Here is a 23,200-nt window from a genome sequence, read left to right on the forward strand (position 1 = left end):
ACAACAGTTCAAACTTCACATTAACCTTCATTGACGCATGAGGGGAATGTATTTTCTTATGTCAAACAGAGTGACAAAGATAGACAGTCCTTGAAAAACTACATGTTAAACTCAGGTGGCTGTACTTTTGGTGGATGAGTGGGGGGATGAGACAGCGGATACAGGCCATACCTCCACACACCTCTCCGGTATCCTCGTCCAGACACTCGCTGTCGTCACACTCACAGAAGCGTCCAGTCACCAGACCCCTGTTGTCCTCATTGTTACACATGCAGCTCCCACAGTGGCAAGTGCCTATTAAAGATGCGCCAGCTTTAGACACAGTTTAAGCTCATTTGTTGGAAAACATCCAATATGTGGGTGTGTTTAAATGTTGTGTGTGGTTGGTATGGGAGGATGTGTGTATGTTCTGATGCCTTGCACAACAATAACCCAGCTGGTTTACAGATGTGCTTTGGAGGCACCGTCTAGGCATTATGTGTCAACGGATGTAGACTGGTGTCACGGCTGTGGTTGTGTATGTGTGTGCAGGGGCTTTCAGATGCTATGCTATATCATAAACATACAAACTGGGACTGTGTGACTCAAATAAGCTCTGGCTTTGGAGGTTAAAAACTAATTGAATAATCAATACTTACACACAGTACTGTTACACAACATATCAGTCTTCCTTATGATGACCATTCAGGTATAAATGGGTTAATGTACTGGTGTTATCAAAAAAGAGATTGTTTAATCTGATATGTGTGAGAACAAAGAAATCACAAGAATCGGTCCTAAACTGAAACAACTATAAATTGTAAGTAATGCCTTTATTAGCATTAATAATTCCTTTTAATTATTATGTTTGGTTTAATAATAAGCTCTTAAAAGGGAACATATGGAAGTAAAAATAAATAAAAGGAAACGAAAGAAATACATGAACAGATTTATGCAAAGGCTGTATAAGTAAATAATGTTGCCTAAAGCAAAATATTAAAAATGTTATTTCAAGTTCTAGTTATGTGTGTATGTTGTGTCTATTGGTCTGCTGATATGCGATGCTGGTTGTTTGGTTGGAGCAGGTTTTTATTAATGCTTTGGTGTCATTTTCTTGCAATTCTGTATGTATGTGTGTAGGTGTACATTCAATGTGCAAGTCTGCCTGTGCGCCTGTGTGCACACACATTTGTCTGAGTGTTTGTGGTACCTCTGTTGGAGCACACCACCCCCTCTGGGTTTTTGCAAAGCTCTTTGCTCTTCTTGCTGGGTAGGTTACACTCCTCCTGGAACTGGCAGGCATCTCCAAACCAGCCTTCATCACACTCACACATCCCACAGTCACAGTAGCCGCGGTCTGAAGGAAACAACACAGACCACATGCTGTTTATCAGTGCCTAAAAGCATGCCACTGCCCAGTGCTTCGAAATTGCTGTACAAACAGGAAACACACACGTGTTATTAAATGTAAGTGTTGGCATTGCACGATGGAGAGTAAAAGCATTGGAATAAATTGATAATCCCAAGTGTTTTATGGAATATGAAACATACATATTTGAAAATCATATCTTTTCAACATTTCAGGAAGAGGTACTCGCCTCCCCTTCAATCACTCAGTAACAGCGTTGCCTTGTTCAATGTCACAGGACCTACTCAGGCAGTTTGGCGTCACAGCATTTCTCATCATTCTGATGGCCGTAGTGAGCAATGTGAAAAACAGGGGTTATTATGAATGCTCCTAATGCATTTAGCAGCAAGGGGCCTTGTATGTCACACTCAATCATTCTCCTGACTCGTTCATCATGTATCCGTGGTGTCCTTTTCAAGGGCTATCCATCAGTCATTAACAACAGGCAAGTCCCCTGTCTCTTCTCATTATTGATACGTCTCCGGGGACACTTGCACGTTCAAGGAAAAACTAATATGGAAAGTGCACTTCAAAGAAAGCTGCACTACATACCATTTTGAGGAAAATAAATAGATTTTAGGAGATCCCTAACCCTAACCCTAACCCAAACCTAACCCTAAACCCTAACCCTAAACCTAACCCTAACCCTAAACCCTAACCCTAAACCCTAACCGTAAACCTAACCCTAACCCTGAAATCCCCATCATATTTAAACACATTAAGCATCCTAAAACACAGCAGAACCAAGTCTTTTTCTAATATTTAGTCAATCTTGAATCATTGCCACCATAACATTCTACTGTGGAGAACAGTGAATGTAAATTAACAATTTGTGTATGTGTTGTGATTCGTATTAGATGTTTCAATACACACAGCACTATTGGTGCAAGGGACAGGAAATAAAAACGCTTTTCTTTTTGGATTTATTGCAGATGTCAACTGCCACACGATAGCTGTTAAACAGCGTAAGATTAAAGTCTCTCCAACTTAATCCATCAGAATATTACAAAGTTGCTGCCACCCACCAGCGGCTAGCCCCCATTAATCTCCACTTGACAATCACTCTGACATACAAGATGGACCCTCTTTGTCTGCTATAGGCGAAAGTTTATGTGTGTGGGAAGGTGCCTGTCTGTCGCCAATATATCTTTCCTGGTGCTTCCTGAGCAGTAATTCTCTGTGGTTTACGAGTGTCAGTGGCCTTCCTACACACCAACAACAGATACACACGCCTAGCCAATCAGGGACCGGTCAGAGCCCAAATACATTCACTGGGGGTCGGAAAAGAGAGGGTGCATCAGTGTCAGCATCAGTGGCATTTATAACAGGTGATGAGGCGCTACCATGATTAACTGCTAATGAGAAGAGGATGGTGACTCATTCAGCAAGCTCATTTCAGGTTTAGAATTCAACTTGTCCTTCTCTGATGATAAATTAGGTATAATATAAACAGGGTGATAAACAAGGGACTAGTTTTGTATGGAACATACTTCAGAAATCTTGAGTGATTACTGGAAAAAACTATGTACCAAAACTAATTTCCTCTCCGTGAGCAGAGAACACTTATTTTGCTACATTCCAGGCAATCTTGGGGCTATTCTGAGATTTCAGTACAGTTTCGATTATAGGAAACGCAATAATGCAAGACATACATTATATATTGCACATCTAAAACTCCTTGAGACTGTCTCTGCGCCCATTTATTACCAGCACTTGATTTTTCATCTCAAAAAGACATTTCCACACTTACTTCGCTTAGGTCATGTTCTCCATACCATGATCGTCATTTCAATGAGTAATTATCCTTCCTTGCTTTCTTCTCCCTGTGGGTTTCGGAGCGTGAAACAGCAGCCTGTCAGCTCCTATTCTGTGGAAAAGATCTAGGAGACACTTGTCTCAGGTAATAACTCATCCTCTATGAGCGCTGCCCTCGGAACAAGTAATACTACTAATACTTACAATTCACCTCGACATTCATTTGTAAACTTTGTTGGCTTTAATATACCTTTTTACTACCTCTAAATATATATTTGTCATTATGATAACAATGTATGTTCCTACAGCAAGAAGTATTTGGAAACTGTAATAGGTCCCAATCAAAATGGCCTTTTACTAGTAGACTTGGATAGACTTAAGTGGCTCTTTCTCCTTGCAGCCCACACTGCTATCATTAGGTGACTCACCACACAGGCACACTGCCCAGCAAGACCAGAATATCTAAGTGAAAGCACATCAAAATATGTACTAGCAAAAAAATACAGATATGAACAATTTAATGGGCTGTAATGGCTCAAGGACTGCATTTCACTGTGGGTAACTGTTTTTCTCTCTATTTAGGAAATCAACAGGAATGAGTAAAGCTTTTAGTCATTTTGAACAGACTGCCATTAGTGAGTTGTTCTCCCATGATTACTTTATATCATGTCTCTAATGTGTCCATATTGGAAGCAACATCTTACGCTTATGTAACACTGATTGAAAGTGCATCTGGAGGAGTTTGATTTGGAACAGCGTGGACAAACTGACTTCTTATGTGCCGCTGACATAAAACCCTCTTGGGTGGGATCTTCTTTGGCTCTGGCAGGGGGCTCAGAGGCTGGGGGGCTGAGCCAGGAAAAGAGTAGAAGCTCTGAAAACCTAGTGAGGTAGAGAGGCCAAAATGTGTTCTTACAAAACTTCAAAACCGCCATCAAGCATGGTGGAAAAGGTTTTCGCACTCATGCCTCCCCATTTCAACTGCTCCTTTGAGATAGGGCGAGTTGGACACGCATGTGATAAAGTCTGCCAGAATCATAAAGTTACAGATTGTTCCGGATTGCAGACATACTTGGCTCAGTGACTGCAGGGATTTGGAAGTACCAAAGAGAACGCATTTGACCCTGTGTTTGATCAAACATTTGTTAGCAATTACAGTAAGAAGTATATCAACTCTGTCTCTGTCTTTGATAAAGAACAATTCAAATAAACAAGCAGTAATGTTCCAATGAAGATTAAACTCATACTGTAGATGATTGCTCACTAAGGGCTTTAGTCTTGATATAATGGTCTAATGCTACTCAATATTGCACCAGTAATTACTAACAAGTTGATTATACATTACAGTGTTTTTTCACTGGGACAATGCTAGCCTGCAGCGCCCTGCGCCACCCTCTGTGTCTCTCACAATGGAAAAAGCCCATCAATCGCAGAGAAGCACACACAGAACAGACACAAAGAGCGAAGAAGTGAGGGAGAGAGACTTCATGTGGCTCATCAATGAGGGGGGAAAAGAGGGAAGGCTGTGAAAGAGAGAATGGAAACATTACCACTATGACTGTTATCTATGAAAACAAGGGAGTTATTATGGAAATTACATAATATATAGATTAACCTCACAAGGGTGTTTTTCTCATGTACTGCAGCTTAATAGAAAAAGGGACAGGGGATAGAACAGGGTAATTCAACACAGTCAAAAACAAACAGCAGAGTGAAATAACAGCACGGATTTGCACAGTTGGTGAACAGATGTTAGGTCACCATCCCGTTGCTCTGCTGCAATATGGGATGCATCAGTGGGAGGAAAAACATGTGAGTGACAGCAGCACTGATTTTTGTAAATCATACAATAAATTCAGCAACAACTTCTCTAACACTAAAGCTTGAATGTTCCCTGTTGGTTTAACATTGCTTATAACTTGTCCATTATCAGTCCATTAGTATTCCAGAGATGTTTTTCTTGGCACTGGCCATAGTATAAGATAATGTATGGGATCACACAATGGGCAAAAAATAAATATATTTACTGTGGAGCATGCCTCTATTATTTTTATGAAAAATAGTCTAATGCATGTGAAAAAGGAACACATGTTCTTTTCTCCTCAGAATAAAATAAAAAGGAGAGCCTTGTTCGTTCTTCTTTTCAGTAAGGCTTAATGCTAATAATGCATTGCGCAACAACAGCCATAGGCAAATTGCTATACCCTTCTGTATACAAGCATAGTTTATAAATGTAGTATTTCCAGTTCACTTGACTTATATGTCTTTTGAAGGAAACCAATACAACAAAAGGCCATAAAAACTCCCCACAAAAAGAAACAGCATGTTGTTTCAGACCAAAGGCATTCTTGCTCTGTTGGCAGTAATATTCACTTTAAAGCCTTATACTGCTTCAAAACAACACCACATTTAAACCATGCTTTTTAAAGATGTTGCCATCAGACCTTTATTTAAGAAAATAAATCATCCCCATCTTCCTCATCCAGCCTGACTTGTTGCTCTGACTAAAGGGTTTGAATTAGTCCGACAAATGCCATCCAAGGTAAAACAACATCTCAATGCCAGGAAAGCTAATGTTTTTGGAAAGGGAAACACACAGTTTATCCCTAAGGAGAAAAATCAATTGGATCTTATCACTGGGCAGTTTGGAGAGGCAGAGATAAGGTTGCCGCAGGGAGAGAAATTGGCTGCCGATCTCAAACACGGACCCTGCTGCATGGGCTATTGAGCAGCCAGAGGCAGGTGGCGATGTGTGTATTCTTCTCAATATGCTTTGACTAGATTTGCTGGGCCCTATATGCACATGGGAAAATGGTTTTATAAGTATGTGCCTCGTTGTGCATATTTCTATCTGGGTGTGAAAATCTATCCCTCTTGTGCTACATCTAGATTCCATTTGCAGTCCGTGTAGCAGGGAGCGAAACCCCATTATCAGGCTGAAGCAGGGCCTTCTCGCTCCAGACCGCTGAAACATAATGAGCTCCCCAAAGCAGCCGACATGTCTACCCAAATAAATCACTCTACCCTGCACGTTTACACACACACACACACACACACACACACACACACACACACACACACACACACACACACACACACACACACACACACACACACACACACACACACACACACACACACACACACACACACACACACACACACACACACACACCAACATGGGACTTGCATTTCTCACAACTTACAACGTTTCTTATACATAATAATTTCTACTTACATCTACATATTTTTATGCTCAACCTCAGCTGCCAGTTTATAGGGTCGATCAAGCTAAAACTAATGGTGTCTGATACAACAGCCCAGCAATACATCTGAGCTTTGTAAGAGTTATGATGGTCATGTTCAGTTGTTAGGATTTGATTAAAGTGTATTGTCATTTTAGAATCTATAGTTCATTGTTCTGTTGAATTGTATTGTGTTACACTTTGATGTGTTTCTTTGGATTTTTTTGACACATACTCTTCTATACTTACACATATATAATACACATACAGACAAAATGGACTTCATAGTTGAATTAACCTTTTTTACATTTCGATTCAGTGAAACAAGCTGTAAACAGATATATTTTTGTTATAAAGATCTGTAGCGCATAGGGAAAATGCAAAGTGAGAACTCAATTCTCCAAGGATGTGTCACTATAGCTATGCCTTTTACAATGCTGTCATTGTTATTGTTAATGTGAAACTATTGATCAGGGCAGCAACATCACTGCCTCTAAAATGACCATAAAGTTAAGTCAACCCAAACTTATTTCAACAAAACTGATCATTGTATTCTTCATGAAGGTAAGGTAAAAATATGTGTCTAGTTCCCTTTTGAGTTTGTCTATGAATACGTTTCCAATAATTTCCATAGAAATAGCCTCCGTTCTCATATGCGAGCCTGCAAAATCTATGCTCATCTTGGATAATGATTGTGTACAAAGTGGAGAGTGTCTCAACTTGTCCTCGAGTGTGGATGCACTCTCAAGTGTTGTTACTCAGAACTTTTAGAATTGCAGACAACAGGCTAAGCCGTGCCTCGCAACAAAAGCTATGCCTTGGTAACATACTTGAACCAACCAGCTGTCTATTACCAATGAAACCCTTTGAAGTGCTGCCAAGGTGATGCAGGCTCTCAGGGACACAATACTGCAGCCCTCTGATTTGGCAATAAAGGGTATAATAAAGGTAAAACTCCACAGAATACGAGCTGAGACTCTCCAAGTCTGTAAAAAACATGTTTCTTCCTTCGATATCATAAAACGAAAGGAATGTTAGAATCCAATACCAATCTAATAGGTTTTTGAATTTCACCCTCAAACCCTCTTTCCTTCCTAGCACCTGGCTGCAACAGACGCTGAACATCAGCTGGAGAGTCCATTTGTCAAGCTTCTCTGATGAAAGCCAACAGTAAGGAGTTCTGCTGCATCACTTACCGAAACACCAGTGATAACCGTACCCAAGTAGAAAATATGTGGAACCATATGCCTGTACACTTACTTTTATCAGAATATATACCAATAAAATAATATATTTGACTCCATGCCATATCACCAAACCATTGAGTTTTATGTTTTAAAGGTCACCTATTATGCAAAATCCACTTTTTCATGTCTTGTATACATAAACATGTGTCCCCTCTGTGTAAAGAGATTCTGAAAGTTTCAGAAAAAAAGATTCGCTCACTTTTCGTCCTGACCCATTTATATAAAAACCGGTCTGAAAATGAGCTGATCAGATTTTGGCCACTTTATGATGTCATAACGATTTTTTGGCTTGTGTAACCATTAGCCAATCACCAACCAAGGTAACACCCGCCCACCTTATCACCTGAATCTCCTCCTCGAGCACCATTGTGTTCTTTTTAACCAAATATCTCTCAGAGGGGCGTGGGGAGTGGCTCCTTATTTTCATCTAAAGTAACAGACAGAGAATCAGCACTTTTGAAACAGGGCTGAAACAGAGGGGATTATGGGATGCTCCAATGCATGATCTGTTTGGTATTTCGAGCCAAACACTTCAGAGACATGTTTTGTATATATCTGAGACCTATTATATATTGATGAAAAACAGTATAATAGGGGACCTTTAATATATTGTACGCACCATTGCAAGTTTTCCCATTATATGTAGAACAGACCCAGTCGTGGCAATCGCAGCGTGGACCGTAGAACTTCCCTGGATCGGTGGCCTCGCAGATGCAGACGCCGCAGTCACACTTGCCCCTCCCACTGCAGATCTTGCCATCAGGGGTCCGGCAGCGGCGCAGGGACGACTCCGAGGAAAACTTGCACACACCACCCACCTGGCTGGGTAAAAGAAAGGTCAGTTGTTATGCAGCTTTGGAAAATTCAGGTCGAAGGTCAAGTTTGCAGCACCTGTGTCTGTTTTAAATACAGTACCACATTGTAGTGAAAATACCTTTGCTCACACATGGCAGTGTTGGCTACCTTTATATATAAAAAACGATATATAGTGCATTCATTGCATTTATTTTGTCGACTATAGTATTAGAATGGATATTCAAAGTCAGGAAACCCTTAAAACATTTGAGATTTTGATGAAAAAACTGAATGTTAAGGATAAGCTATTAAATCAATAAATCAAATGAGACAGAAACAGCTTCACATTTCATTGAGCACACACCAGCAGCTGTTTCTGAGCTTTGTTTTTACATCATGGGATCTCACTGTGAGATTTGTTTCATTTGGATGCTGTCTGACATTCTTGTTCTAATCCTGGCTGAATAGTAGACACATTTCAAACAATCAACAGATCAAATGTCCCTGACACTCCCATGGAAATCAAATAAAGAATGTGTGTGTTCTATGTGCCATGGGGAGGTTATACAAGTTCCATTTCAGAGGAGCTTCAGCCACTGAGGGCTGTTTTAGGTTTGAGCAAACTCTGGTGATTTTTGAATGTATCTGCTGATCAGGATGAATCATTTTCTTTTCCCACGACAACATGACCTTGGGATGACTTCCAGTAGTGAAACTTGGCTTGGACTGTGTTTGAAACCACTCCATGTCCTGTCCTGTGCCTTTCGGTTCCAATGTTCATTCATATTTAATCTGCATACTGTATATCTCCTGTCCCAAAATAGTGACTCCTGAGTAGGAAGCAAGCAAGCTGCCGTTCCTGGGGACTTGTTTGGTCCCTAAAGGGTCCAATAGGGGACAAAGCTAGTGTGGAGAACATGTTATTAATTGTCCCACCGTGATCCTGCCTCTCTTGGAAGCATTTTGCTGTAGGATGTTTATTAAAACACTCCTTTGCACATACATGGAAATTACATTTCCTGCAGTGGCTTCACCTCACTTCTTAGAATTGCAGTTACAAAACATAACCTTTATTATTGTGTTTTTCCCACCTACTCTTTTTGACACAGCCATACCCGGTAAACAAATAAAGTAGGTATTATTTGGAAGTGCCTAATTAACACTGAGAAATAACATTATTATCACCTGGATTCTCAGGAGTTGTTGTGCTGCTGTCTAATTTATGCTATAAACTGTAGGCCGCACTATGACATATAAACACAATATTATCTCTACACAGACATGATGCACCTGCTTGTAGAGTACACCCCCTCTGCAGCTGAGTTAAGATTGAATCATATGGGAACATTTACAGATCTGCTGAGTCAGGCTCTACAGTAAGAGGCCAAGGTAAACGGAAATTATTTTCCCACATTTTAGCCAATTCCAGTGATAGACTTACAGTATGTCATTCTTACCATTACAATTTCACATTTATTTCCAATCAAATGTAAAAGCTCCTAGAAATGAATTGGTTTTATGGCATCAGGGGCTTAAGTGCAACATCCCTAATTTGATTAAAAACTAAAATAAATGATATGATACAGCATAGCACCGAGAGTTACCGAGTGCATTTAAGTGAACTTTTTTTCAAAAAGATTAGGTCTTGGGATTGCCATTCCTACTTTAATTTTTTGTGACTGCAAATTATTTTTACTTTCCCAAAACCTTCTTGTACCGAACCCACAACCACGAAAGCTGTCATAACATTTTCATGGCAGCTTGAGTGTCCAACTGAAAATGAATGAATGTGTATGCGTTTAAAAAAAGTGCCAGTCAAACAGTCATTAATGGAAAAAAAGAATCATACCCATGGCATTAGAATTGTTGGCAAGTCAAGCAGCATTAAAGATCTGCACAAAAAACTGCAAACTTCATGTATAGTCTCTCCTAAACGTTCCCACATTGTACTCTCTAACTGCTGTCTTAGTCAGCAAAACTCTGCACCTCCCTCTCCCTTCTTGCTCTTTACACTAACCCACATTAAACAAGAAGAAATAAAAGCTGTGTAGAAACTCACCTCACCGATTGTAACAAAGTGTCCTCCACGGTAGTGAGCAGAATCAGAAACAATGGGACCAAAATGGACTGTACCAAAGCCTCAGTGTGCATGTTTAAATCCCAGAGAAACCTGAAGTAAAGTAGCTTGAAGGAATTTCCCAATCGTTCACTCCTTAAACAGACAGGACAGGAAGAGAGAGTGAGAGGGAAAAGAAAAGGAGAGAAGGAGAGTCAGAGCAGCAGGCTGGCCTGAACTGGCTCAATCCCTTCAGAGGCCAACAGTTCTCTCCATACAAGTGCCTTTGATTAGTCTTGACTCTCAGACACAGGCCTGGGCAGGAGCTGGAGAGGGGGAAACTGCCAAAATAAAAAGTTAAGTCACCAGTTTGAGATGTAATTAGAAGCAGACTGCTTTTTTCTTTTTAATGTTTTGTTCCATTTTCACCCTTCTTTTTCAAGATGATCTCTCTGTAGTGGTGGAGCTTTTGTTTCCATCTTTTCTTTTGATGTTACAGGCCTTTGCCGGAAGATATTTTGACATGTCACAATAGAAAAAAGCACAGGTGTGAATTATCACATAATTATGGTGGAATATTTGTTATATGTCCTGGGTCGAGGATTCTTGCTTTATGCATGCTTGCTTACAGTTACACAAAGCCTAGTCTTACGTGGACACTTGAATGGAAAAGTGATTGTTCTTGTTATAAATAAGTAATAACGCCTGTGTTTTTCCACACCAAGTCAAAATGGAGAGTCAAGTGTGCTCAAAATTATACTGCAGAATTACCAACAGGCATTTAACTCTGATCTTAAATAACTAATGTCATTGGAAACAAAGTTGAGGGCAAACATTCAATTTCTGTAAGACTCAAAGACTGAATTACACTCTGTACTGTAATGTTTCGATCAATACATATTTTAAAATAGCAGTGGAGTCAAAAGAGCAACCTGCAACATTTAATAAAAAACGTCTTTTTCAAGAGAGACACATAAGCTCCAATATAGTTCGTATTGACAGACTGAAAACTGCTTTCCAAGGATCATAGTGTTTCTGAGGAATTCCCATTCCTAAAATGACTTCAATTAAACTAGAATGGAACTTTAGTATTGTAATCTCTGGTTGTATTTGCAGAAAAGGCTAAGTAGCAAATCCATTCAAACAAGATTGTTGGCCCCTTGACATTAAGTGATACATATGGTGAATCAGAGAGAGGAAGTTGCACTTGTTTAGACCTTATTGTAATAAACATTTTTACATCATAATGCAACAAAAATATACATTTCAAATAATTTACATTTTTTAAATTATTTAACATCAGCAATGTCTGCATCCAAGTTCCAAGGACTTGTCCAAGGCCTATTAACTGATTGACATCACCTGCTTCATTTTAATTCTTTAAATGTGCGTATCTACCACCCGGACCTCCTTCATGCCAAGATATGTGTATTTTTTTGTTAAGGTATAGGATTACTTCCCACAGCAGAATTCTCGGTGCTGCTTGCATTATTGAGAGCTACATGATTTAGCAGGGATTTTTCCAGAAAAAACCTGTGCAAGCATTTGCTACAAATTCTCAGTCCTTAACCCTCCTGTTATCCTTGGGGTCAATTTGACCCCATTCAATGTTTAACGTATCTAAAAAAATGGTTCACATTATTTGTTTTGCTTAGTATTTCATGACTTTTCCTAATTTAGTGAGGACTAATGGATAAACATAAAATGAACATGAAGATCTTTTTTAAATGTCCTGTACGCACTTTGTTCGCATCGGTGTTCCTTGGGGTCAATTTGACCCCAGGCTGTTTTAGTAGTATAAAACATATAAAAATGTCAATATTTTACACATATTTGTGTTGATTGTGTAGGATGATATTGAGGTGACTATTACATGCAAATGTATCATTGTAAAAAAAAAACTACCCTCTGCTTTAGTTATTGGTCCTTTAACAACATCAAAAAGATCTTACTTCTTACATTTGATTTCATTCAGTGAGATTTTATGGTGATTCATATATTTTTCGATAGTCACATAATAGGAATTCTGGATGTATAAAGGGGTCTGTAGAAGGTTGGGTTAATGTTTTATTTAAATGGTTATTTAGGTAGTCAACTAAGATACCTAAAGCACCAGAGACATACATGTTGGTTACAATTTGGAATATGATCATTGTCTTGAGTTTTAAACTACTGGGGTCAAATTGACCCCAGAGGAGAAAGGGTGTAAAGTAAATCTGAGGATAACAGGAGGGTTAAGCCATTTGTGTCTGATTTAATTATTAGTATTTGTCAGCACTGTATACCATGTTGGGTAAATTCTTGACTAAATTAGGTTCACATTTAATTTTTTTGTTGCAATTATTCAATATAATATAACCTCATAGGACCAAGATCACAGTTATTAAATTGTATTTTAAGGCAACCAATTATGTTAATGCTTTTCCCAGACAACAGTGTGCACATTTTGTACTTTGGCAGCATTTAAACTGCTTGAAACCATCCGAGGCTGAAGGAAAAAAAGCCTATGAACAGCTGTGTCAACTACTCACAAAAGGCTGAAGTGAAACTTTCAATTTGCACCTTTCATCCAGGAACTCACTCTGTTCTGAGTTGACCTGACAACACTGTACTCAATAATTTATGAGGACTTCAATCAAAGGCATGCATAACTAAACTCATGCTTTGTTCTAACTAGGAATTTAAAACGATTTTAAGTTAAGTCAGGTTAATGTTGACCTGACTTGATTTACAATCGTTTTTAATAGTGTTGACAACACTATGCATAAAGCCCAATATGCCAAACTCCAAATTAGCTTTACAATGTGCACATAATATGACATCCTCTGTCTCTTGAGAATCATATCAATGTTTATGTTTTGTTAATGTCATTATACTGTTATTGGGTAGTCTACTGTCTGAATAGTTGGCCCCAAAACAGTTATTTACAGTTAAATATGCAACATTCGGAGATACACAAATACATGTTTTTTTGTCTACTTTTTTGTGATAGTGGAGTTCTTTTTTTTTGCCAAAATGTATCATTACAGTACTCAAACAAGTGGGAACAATCAACAAAAAAGTATATGGGCCACCATTGTGATGGAGCAATTTGAGGACCTTCAAACTGTTACCATGGAGACGGCTGCGCGCCTCCGCTGCATGCGCTGGAGCTGTTGATGTGATTGGAACCTGCGCGCGCTCCCGCACTCTCCCATTCGATCCGAACACACACACCCGGAAAAAAACAGCTGATGTAATGGACAGGACGAGACACGGTAGATAAAGACAGTCCTCCTCTCGTAAGTGATTCAGTATGTTTTTCTTAAGCCGCTGCTACACTCGTCGTGTGTGTGTAACCGGACGCACAGCTGTGGTGCTTTGGGGGATGCTACTGATGCTGCTGCGCTAGCTTGTTCCAGGAAGTGGACACATCCTCATCCTTTCGGAGTAGGCCTTGGTCCAAAATTGCCGTGTATTTGCTATACTATCACGTGGCCTCGTTGCCACATAGCATATAAGCTACGTTTAGGACCTACGCCTGCCCACATGTTTGTAAACGCACTGTGTTTAGCTTATTTTTAAACCAATGTAGCACCTTAGCTCTCATCCGTTTCCATAGTAACCTTGGCTCTGTGTCGGTGTCATTCATTCAGCTTTCAATCTCAGTAGGGTCTCCTGATTGATGATCAGTGGTTTGACAGCCATTTTGCAGGACGTGCGTATTCCTCAGCAGCTGGTTCTGTGTTGTTAAGGAGGGGGAGCAGTTTACCAACACTGTTTTTGTGTTGGTAAACATTGACCTAGTGAATACTGTGAGGCCAGGGTTAGCCACAACTGGAGCTTTTAACAAGATGCCCTGTATTGATTTGGATTTTTCTTCAGTATTATGCCCCACTATATCTTAATTTAGAAGATATTCATGACATTTGCTGACATTTAGCCCTACTGACAACTTAAATAAGCTTCTAAAAGATTGTGAATGGCTGAAACCTCCTAATGCTAAATTGTGTTAGACCACAAGAATCTCACATGCACATAATAAGGTTAATGTGGTAATGATAATGATGATGAACAGTTGGAATTAAGTTTGCCACAGAAGGTATAAATTACCTGATCATTTAGTTACTTATTAATAGTTAGGGCTAACTGTTTGACCTTATACCTCAAAATCAATGAATGTATAGCCTATATTCTTTTGAAGCTTTAATAAATTATTATTATTTTGATATACACTATGGGTAAAATGACTAAATGTTATAGGCAAGTTGTCGATCTTACTGAAAATAATCACCCAAATCTGCAGTTCTCCCAAACTCTATGGAGCATTTCATGCTCTTTCAGCTATTTGTTCAGGTTTTAGGTCCCACAACTTTACTGTTTGGCTTCCTTCTCACTGCTTTCATCAGTGTCAGACTTTTAGATGCACCAGGCATGTGATTTTAGTGAAAATGTTCTGATAAACCCACTGCATGCTGCTTGCCCAGCACCAAATGTCAAACAAACAAAGGTTGCCCTATTGACATGCATATTAACACCATTTAAAGTTGCAAACTGTCCTATTGTACGCATCAAGCAGACACAGAGCAACTTAAGCATTCATTTGGAGTCGTGTTTCTGGATAATTAATAAATATATTTCCAATAATAACTTTCATTTTTAGGTTTCTCAGTCTCTACTACCCCCTGAAAAAAATATCCACCATTTTGGCTCTTAAGCTACTAAATGCTCTACTTTGGTTACTGGTTGGTGACTCACTTTGTCTGTCTTCTGTTTGTTGCTGGCCTGGGCAGGCAGCGCACAGTGGGTTTACAGAATGAGAGCATTTAGTCATAAAAGAGATACCTTCTGCTGCTGGAAATGAAGTTGAATGAGTACAGGTAACAGGAAAAGGCCCAAGTTATAACTATCTACATGTATGGATTTGTCACTTTGAGCAGAAATGTTCACATTACACTTAAACTTACTAATTTGATTATGTCACATTTAACTTTGTGGGGGCACCGCACGCCCCCCCCCCCCCCCCCCCCCCCCCCCTGCAAGAAAAGCCAAAGGCCCCTTAACCTATTCGGGTGGCCCACGCATCCACCCCCCCCCCCAAATAACAAAATACATGCAAGTTCATGGCTACTATAGCAGACAACGTTCTTGTTGCTCTGTGTTGCGTTGTTAATGAGTGAGACACACCGGAGTTGAGGATCTGTGGGGTTTATTCTCCCAAAAATATAATTTACAATTTAGGCATTTAGCAGACGCCTTATTCCAAAGCGACTTACAATGACCAATTGCAGGGACATTCTCCCTGGACTAACTGAGGGCTAAGTGCCTTACTCAAGGGCACACTAGTGGTGGTGTTCCAGGCGGGATTTGAACTCGCAACCTTCCGATCATCAGCCCACCTCACTATCCATTAGACAAATGAATCAATGTACATGTATGGGAAACACAGATGTTCATAAAAAGAGAGGGTTCTGTTAATGTGTCCAATAACTGCACTACTACCTTTGGAATGTATTGATCCTTTCCATACATTTGAACCAAGCGCGCCGACACTAGTTCGTCTAAATCCCTAAACTCCTCTCTAAGGTATGGTACAGTAGAGCAACAAAGAACTGTACATATTTGCTGCCCACATCAACCAAACTTTGTCTTGTTGGTTGCAATTAAGATGATACTGCCAGAGTGCACTCTTCAAGAATAAAACTTCAGCAAAGAAAGTTTGAGAATCCTACAAATACTTACAGTTACAATGAATGTGCTCAGTGGTCGCATCCTGCCCGTGAGGAACATGTCTTCACTCCAAATGGGAAAGTAATTGCAGTCTTTGCCACCTATACTCCCACATAATAGCACTTAGACCCTGTAATTTAGTTTTCACTCTTCTTCACGTCTCCATCTGCATATGTTAAGTGTAGCAATTACTCTGGAAAATTGCTCCTAACTACATGGGGTTTATATAGACACTTTCCTTTCTTGGTAACAGCAGCAAAGGAAACAAGGGTTATACAGTTTTATTGTTCTTTCTGCTTTCTCATCCAAGTTTTATAGCTCTTGTACTTCAGTTAGTATGCTTGGCTTACTTTTTAAAAGGTGAACAAAGGTGTTGCACCATTCAGGTTTAATCACTTTTTTAAAGATCATTATCTCAAGTTTTTTCTTTTAAATGATACGTTTCGGTCAGTTCAAATGTACTTTATTTAGGTAATCAAATGAATCAGAAACCTTGGTGCTCATGATGCAGTGACTCATTCATCAGGGTACTAGGACATTGATGTACAGTATGTTCTTTTTCTGATTCTGTGTGTTTTATGCCATCTACTGTACACCTTGCATGTATTGTTTGATTAGATATGTTTGCTTTTTGTTTACTTATATGTTTAATTATAAGTAATTATACTTCTGTGCTGTTTTATTGAAGCATTGGCCCATCTTAATAACAAAACACACAATTTTCTCAAATTCATATCTAGCCATTCAGATAGTTCAACATTGCTTGAAGGGGATTGGCATTGAGCCTTTTTGTCTGTTACTCTGGATAAGAAACATGACTTTTTTTTACAGTTTTTCATTGAACTCCTCTGCCAAAGAAAACTTTTTGGCAGTGTTTGCTGTGAAATACCAAGAGTGAAAGGGGTATTGTTTCCAGAAAGAGATATCATCAAATGTGTTGAGAATCCTTCAGACATTTTATTGGGGTGGTGCCAGAGAAATCTGATGAAGATATATCAACAAACATAACCAAAACTATCAGCATGGCTACATAACATTGGAGGTTAGAGAGAAAATATGTTTTATCCTGCATAGATGTGTGCTGAAGCTGCATGTTGGAGCACTTGTGAATATGTTCTCTCACCCCTCTTTACACTCTTATGACTGCTACCATTCACTGACTGCTGCCACAGGACCTCCAGGCCTTTAGGACATTCTCCCTTTTGCATCTCTAGTCTCTCTCTCTGGTTGGTCTCTCCACCCCTCTGTGACTTGGGGATGAACGCACCAATGAGGAGCCTCACAGTGAGTCGCCTGGTCCTCCTCCACCCCATCTTCTCCTTCCACAACACCTCAGTCACTCAGTCACTCACTCACAGAGTGTGTCGCATATATGCGTTGATGTCAGATGTGGTGGGCATTCCTGTCTCTATGAGCGTACTGTAGATGTGGGTAGTGTACTGTACACCATATGAACCATGATGTTGACTAACTGTTGTGTGTCATTTACAGGGTATGCCTGATCGCATGTTATGTGCAGTGCTGGAGCAATTTCAGCTTTACTTTTCCCTTTGGTATGTGCGCTTTGTCTCCATTCAGAGTGTCATTTATTCTTGTTTTCTTTTGTTTAAACGGCCTGTACACCTTTCTTTTTCTGCATACACATGCACACTGACACACACAAACATGAATATGCACAGGCAACAGCAACACACACCTCTCGCATTCTACAGTAGGTTGCGCAGCATAATCTACTGGTGCCTTGGTGTTTAATATGATGAAGACCATGTATGATCTTTCCAAATGGTAAGTCACTGGAGATGTGAATACACTCTTCCTGTGTTCCATGTGTGCTACGTTGTGTATCACGGTGGCCATTCAACAATGCAACACATGTTTACTTTAAAAGTACAAACTTCTGTTCTGGCAATTCAAGTCAGGGTAGTTTATTTTGCTGGATATATTTCAGTATAGTGAAGCTTAAAGCTACATGTAATTATGTCCAGAAGCAACTATTGATACACATGGTATTTAATACATAAATATTCCATTTAAATATTGGTTATCAGTTGAGTTACAATTTTTATTCGAAAGTGGACTGGTATTTCAAGTCAGTCGCTGTTAATGTGGCCAGCCAAGTGCCTCTGAGCTGCTTAAAGTACACATTACAAATGTATTTATTTACATAATAACATGATTGAGGTGAACGTAAGTGGTACGGACACTGCCCAGACTTGGATGCAGCCAGACTGTTCTCCCTTTCCTCATTGAGCTTTATTCACTGTTTGGTTGGCCTCCCTCTCTGTCAGATCCACTCTCTGTATAGCACTGCCAGCCCCAGCATGCTAAAGAGGAAACAGAGCTCACGGGTCGAGGCCCAGCCCATGACCGACTTTGGGCCGGACGAGACCCTGGCAGACAGCGCTGATATCTTCTGGATCAACAAACCAGTGAGTGTACTCTCATGTGGGCTAGGGTCAGCACAACACAATGTTATTTCTGTATCATTCTTGCCAGATCATATGCCAGAATATAGCAAAGAAATAAAGCATTGTTTTTCTCTTTCCACAGTGGGTGCACTCACTGCTGCGGGCCTGTGCCATCATCAGCGTCATTTCTGTGTGCATGAACACCCCAAAGACGTTCGAACATTACCCTCCGCTGCAGTATGTGACCTTCACACTGGACACTCTGCTCATGTTCCTCTACACATCTGAGATGATCGCCAAGATGCACATCAGAGGAATCATCAAGGTAGCTACTGTCAGAGTCACATGTTCACAGGAAGCACATTCCTCAAATACAATTATCAAGATAAACTTTATTTTCTGTACATTCTACATTACAAATAATTAGCTGAAAAGTGCCAAAAGAGGAACAAAGATACATCAATCTAGAGGAAAACGTTTTCATTGTGACTTAAGTACGACACATTAAGTCCTTCTTATATTGCACACATTTCAGCAGAGAATGTTTTATTATGTTTGCCAAGATGGGATTTTGTATATACAGTATGCAGGCAATTGTACATTCTGTCCTTGTATCTGTGTGTGAAAAAGATAATTAAAAAAAAGGTATGGATTAGAATGAAACTTTATGTAAAAGTTATGGGACATTAAACTGATGAGCTAAAGTGTAACTGCCAAAATGAGACGGGGAACTGGCATGGCACACTAAACTAAATCATACATCACCGTCCTAGTTTATGTGCATATTACCAGATGACAATTTGGCTACACTGAAGTGCTCATTTTCCATTTAGAAATAACCGCTCAGACAGTTTTTGCAAAATGTAGTGAGCTAACGAAGGTCTACTGCACAAGTTGAGACCTGATAGAGCACATGTTGATGCATCAGATTTAAGTGGCACTTTATATTAAACTTTATTAGTTGTTGTTTTGAGCTGTAAATTCAGATAAATCAACACAATTCAAATTTGAGGTAGATAGGATGTTCAAGGAACAGACAGCTGGCAGATGAAAGGCCCATAATTACTGCCATAAAAAGTGTGGACAGCTTAATTGGCAAATCAAGGATAACTAGCAGGGAGGCACTGGAGGACACAGAATTAGAATCACCAGTGCAGGAAAACATCATGACAACTGGAACATTTTCTTTTCTTTCTTTTAAAGTTCCTTTTAGTTCTTAAAAGCAGATAAAACACAGTCCTTTTCTGAGCACTTTATATCAAGTATAATTTCACTTGTGTACAGGACGCTTACTTCATCACACATTTGGATTTCTAACTGTGTTTGTAACCTAATTGATTGAAACTTGGATGTTTCGTTCCAGCTAGTTGTCGCACAAAACAACAGATCCACACAGTGTTAGAGTAATTGCATCCTTTTGTTCTTGTTAGTCTGTAATCAAACATGGTTGCATCTTTAGAGTGTCTCAGAAAACACCCTCCTATTTGCAGCCTTTCCTCATGAGCCCTAAAAGCGTACAGAAACTCTCTCTCTCTGTAAGTGGTGATTAAGTATGTCCAATTTAGCTGTTCCTACTGTATGACATTTCAGTTTGTTTACACTTCATCATTGTTTTGTCTTTGATGGAATAAAGTGGTCAGTTGGTCATAATGGGCACATTTAATTCAGATGATGTTGATATATGTGATTTCTATCACAACAATGTCTTCTAATTGTTAGAATACATCAGCTTTTTGGAAAACTAGGCCCTTTGATAGTGATGATAAATGCTCTTATTCCTTGCTTTTGTTCTTCTGTTGCAATTGTTCTCTCATGGTTGGCTTTGTGTTAATGTCTCCTGGTTCTCTCTTACTTTCTGCACAGGGGGATAACTCCTATGTGAAGGATCGCTGGTGTATGTTTGATGGATTCATGGTGTTCTTCATCTGGGTGTCCCTGGTCCTGCAGGTATATTGCAATATTTACAATTTGAGGTTTTTCTGCAATTGTTTTCCTTAAGTGCTAGCATGGTTTGACATAAGGAATGTAATTGTTGCAGCTGGTATTTTCTTCTTAACAATTTGTTTCTCTTTGTTTAAAGATGTTTGAAATAGCAGATCTTGTGGAACCGATGTCTCCATGGGGAATGTTGAGGATCCCCCGAGCGCTCATTATGATCCGGGCCTTCAGGATCTACTTTCGCTTTGAGCTTCCTCGCTCCCGCATCACCAACATACTCAAGTAAAAAATAACTCCATGAGCATTTTTCTTTGCTATGGTCCCTTTAATTCATTGATCATTTTACATGTGAAAATATTACATTTTCCACTCTTTTGCTTTGCAGGCGATCTGGGGAACAGATCTGGAGTGTCTCCATCTTCCTGCTGTTTTTTCTCCTGCTCTATGGAATTCTGGGTGTTCAAATGTTTGGAACATTCAACTTCCATTGTGTCATTAATGGCACAGGAGAAGGGTAAGAGGCGAGCCACTTAAAAATAAGTGAAACTTTTGATGGCTTTGTTATTACTTGTTTCAACTGAGCAACTATACCTTCCAGTCAACACCTTTAAATACCTATGATGGAGGCTGCCTTTCCCAGCTCTAATAGAGTTTGTATTTACTGAAGCAATAATGGTTAACGAAGTTCTCTAAGAAGCTAAAAGCGAAATACTATACATTGAGTGTCTTTCTTATTACAGTTTATAGACTAGGGCCGATATAACTGCCAAGCACTACACCATTGTTAAGGTACCATAAGTTTCAGGCGTACATTAACCTGAATGCTTCTGGGCATTTATTTGTCATCACGGGCTATATGAGATCATTAAAAAAACTTCACAGGTAAGCATGTTTGATCATACCATAAATGGCCTATGAATACAGCTACTGAAAACCCACTAAATATACTTTAGGCTCACTCATCAGTGTGGAGGATTTCCCCCCGTAGGCTTTCTGCAAGTTTATGTCACTTGTGAGTTGCTGAAATTGGTTTGCAGAGGTGGTAGCTTGTTTTACATTCTGCCTATGTGAAACATGGTGTGCACAATGTAGATACTACATTAAATGATCTGAAACTTTTAAAAGAAAAACTTTGCCTTTAGTGCATTTTACCCAGTTGATTGATTCCATATAAAATATAAAATGAAATATATTATATATACCCACAGGCTCTTTTGTTCCATGCCTGTGCTTGTCCTGTCCTATCATGCAACTGTATGTTTTAAGTCAGCTTAAATACAAAGTGTTCTGTACATTCATTTGCTTTTATTGGCCGATCTGCACTTGCAATTCTTACATTTGAACAGTTGCATTGTTTAACATGCAATATATATTATAGAAATGTACAGTGGCTATATTCAGTAAGCCCACTGCTCGAATACCTTGTTTACTTTGAGCTAAACATATTAAGACAACAGAAAAGACAACATCTTCAGGGCAGGATGGGACAAAAAGTGATGTTATTTACAAAAATGAATGAGGTTAAACTAATTAATTAAACAATTTGACTGAAGTTAAATCAAATCACCAGTATGGTAACGTTGAAATTCTGTAGAAACCGCTGAGTACCAGCACTGGGGGAGATGTGATACTGGTGTGACAGAATTAACATTGCTTTGCAAAATCAGTAGTATTTAAAAACATTTGTGAAGGATTTTATTTTGAGAATGATGATATGATACAGAAAACAGGCATCCCTATGGAGACAAAAGATGTGAAAAGCCACCATCATGGTTAATGCCCCCGGCTGGAGGTAGAACTAAAACTCATTAAGATAATTACAATTTCCTACATTGTCAATAACCAGCCTTTGTTCTGTATTCTGCTAATTTCTGCTCAACAGTTACCCATATATCTCTTCTTACCCAGAGAGTGCCTAAGCACTCAAGGGACATCACACACATTGACCATTAGAAGCTGAAAAGATGGCACACGGCATTGTTACATTTATAACTCTGACGTAGTTCTTTAACATCGTTCCATAAGTGGCCTGGCAGCTGCAAATATAATTTGTTTGCTGCTGTTCTCCTTTTCATAAATCCCTCGTATATACATGCTCCTGATGGGGTATTTTAGAAATATGTCACATAAGGACTGATGTGCCTAATCTCTCTCTGCCATATGCCTCTGGCACAAAGTCAAAGCTTTTCACATAGAAGGTATTTATAATGGAAATTGGGTAAAAATACCAGGGAAGACATTTTCTGATATTGATATTAGATGACAAGGGTTTTTGATTTGTTAACTAAGTATGATCTCTTCCTCTGGATGATTTAACTCCATAGAACATACGATAATACACGTAGTTATTTGCAGTATGAATTGGTGCGACTGAACCGCACAGTTGTGTTTTTTGGATTTCTTTAAAGCTGCGTTGTGTTTTTTTTGCTTGAGGATTATTCTAAAAAGGAAGGTCTTGATTAGACATTTTAATCCGATTAATAGTGACACTTTAGAGAGTATAAGTATATCCTTGTCACATAAAAAACATGTTTATTCCTGCTTATTTGTTTTTAAATTGAATGGAGAATTTAGGAAAAGGATGTTGGGAATTATATATATTGCTTCATATGCTAAACTGAGGCAGTGGAGCATGTGTCATCACGAGCAAGAGGTGTTTT

General features: G+C 39.2%; 2 protein-coding genes across 3 annotated transcripts in view; one reads left to right on the forward strand and one right to left on the reverse strand.

Moving 5' to 3' along the window:
- itgbl1 (integrin, beta-like 1) overlaps positions 1–10,742 on the reverse strand; it is a 35,196-nt gene extending 24,454 nt beyond the window's left edge. Inside the window, exons 1-4 of the mRNA XM_034128755.1 lie at positions 10,489–10,742; positions 8,254–8,456; positions 1,190–1,336; positions 172–294 (exon numbers count right to left, since the gene is read on the reverse strand). Coding sequence (XP_033984646.1) covers positions 172–294; positions 1,190–1,336; positions 8,254–8,456; positions 10,489–10,580 — 565 coding nt within the window. The 5' untranslated portion in view covers positions 10,581–10,742. The remainder of the gene's footprint in view (positions 1–171; positions 295–1,189; positions 1,337–8,253; positions 8,457–10,488) is intronic.
- A 2,910-nt stretch (positions 10,743–13,652) lies between these two features.
- Positions 13,653–23,200, forward strand: part of nalcn (sodium leak channel, non-selective) — a 65,158-nt gene continuing 55,610 nt past the window's right edge. Inside the window, exons 1-8 of one of the 2 annotated variants that reach the window (XM_034128756.1) lie at positions 13,653–13,766; positions 17,367–17,478; positions 17,686–17,747; positions 18,483–18,623; positions 18,745–18,927; positions 20,466–20,549; positions 20,683–20,822; positions 20,926–21,054. In XM_034128756.1, coding sequence (XP_033984647.1) covers positions 17,706–17,747; positions 18,483–18,623; positions 18,745–18,927; positions 20,466–20,549; positions 20,683–20,822; positions 20,926–21,054 — 719 coding nt within the window. In that variant the 5' untranslated portion in view covers positions 13,653–13,766; positions 17,367–17,478; positions 17,686–17,705. The remainder of the gene's footprint in view (positions 13,767–17,366; positions 17,479–17,685; positions 17,748–18,482; positions 18,624–18,744; positions 18,928–20,465; positions 20,550–20,682; positions 20,823–20,925; positions 21,055–23,200) is intronic. The other variant, XM_034128757.1, reaches the window with a different exon arrangement.

The sequence above is a fragment of the Trematomus bernacchii genome, unplaced genomic scaffold (genome assembly GCF_902827165.1).
Source record: "Trematomus bernacchii unplaced genomic scaffold, fTreBer1.1, whole genome shotgun sequence".
NCBI lineage: Eukaryota > Metazoa > Chordata > Actinopteri > Perciformes > Nototheniidae > Trematomus > Trematomus bernacchii.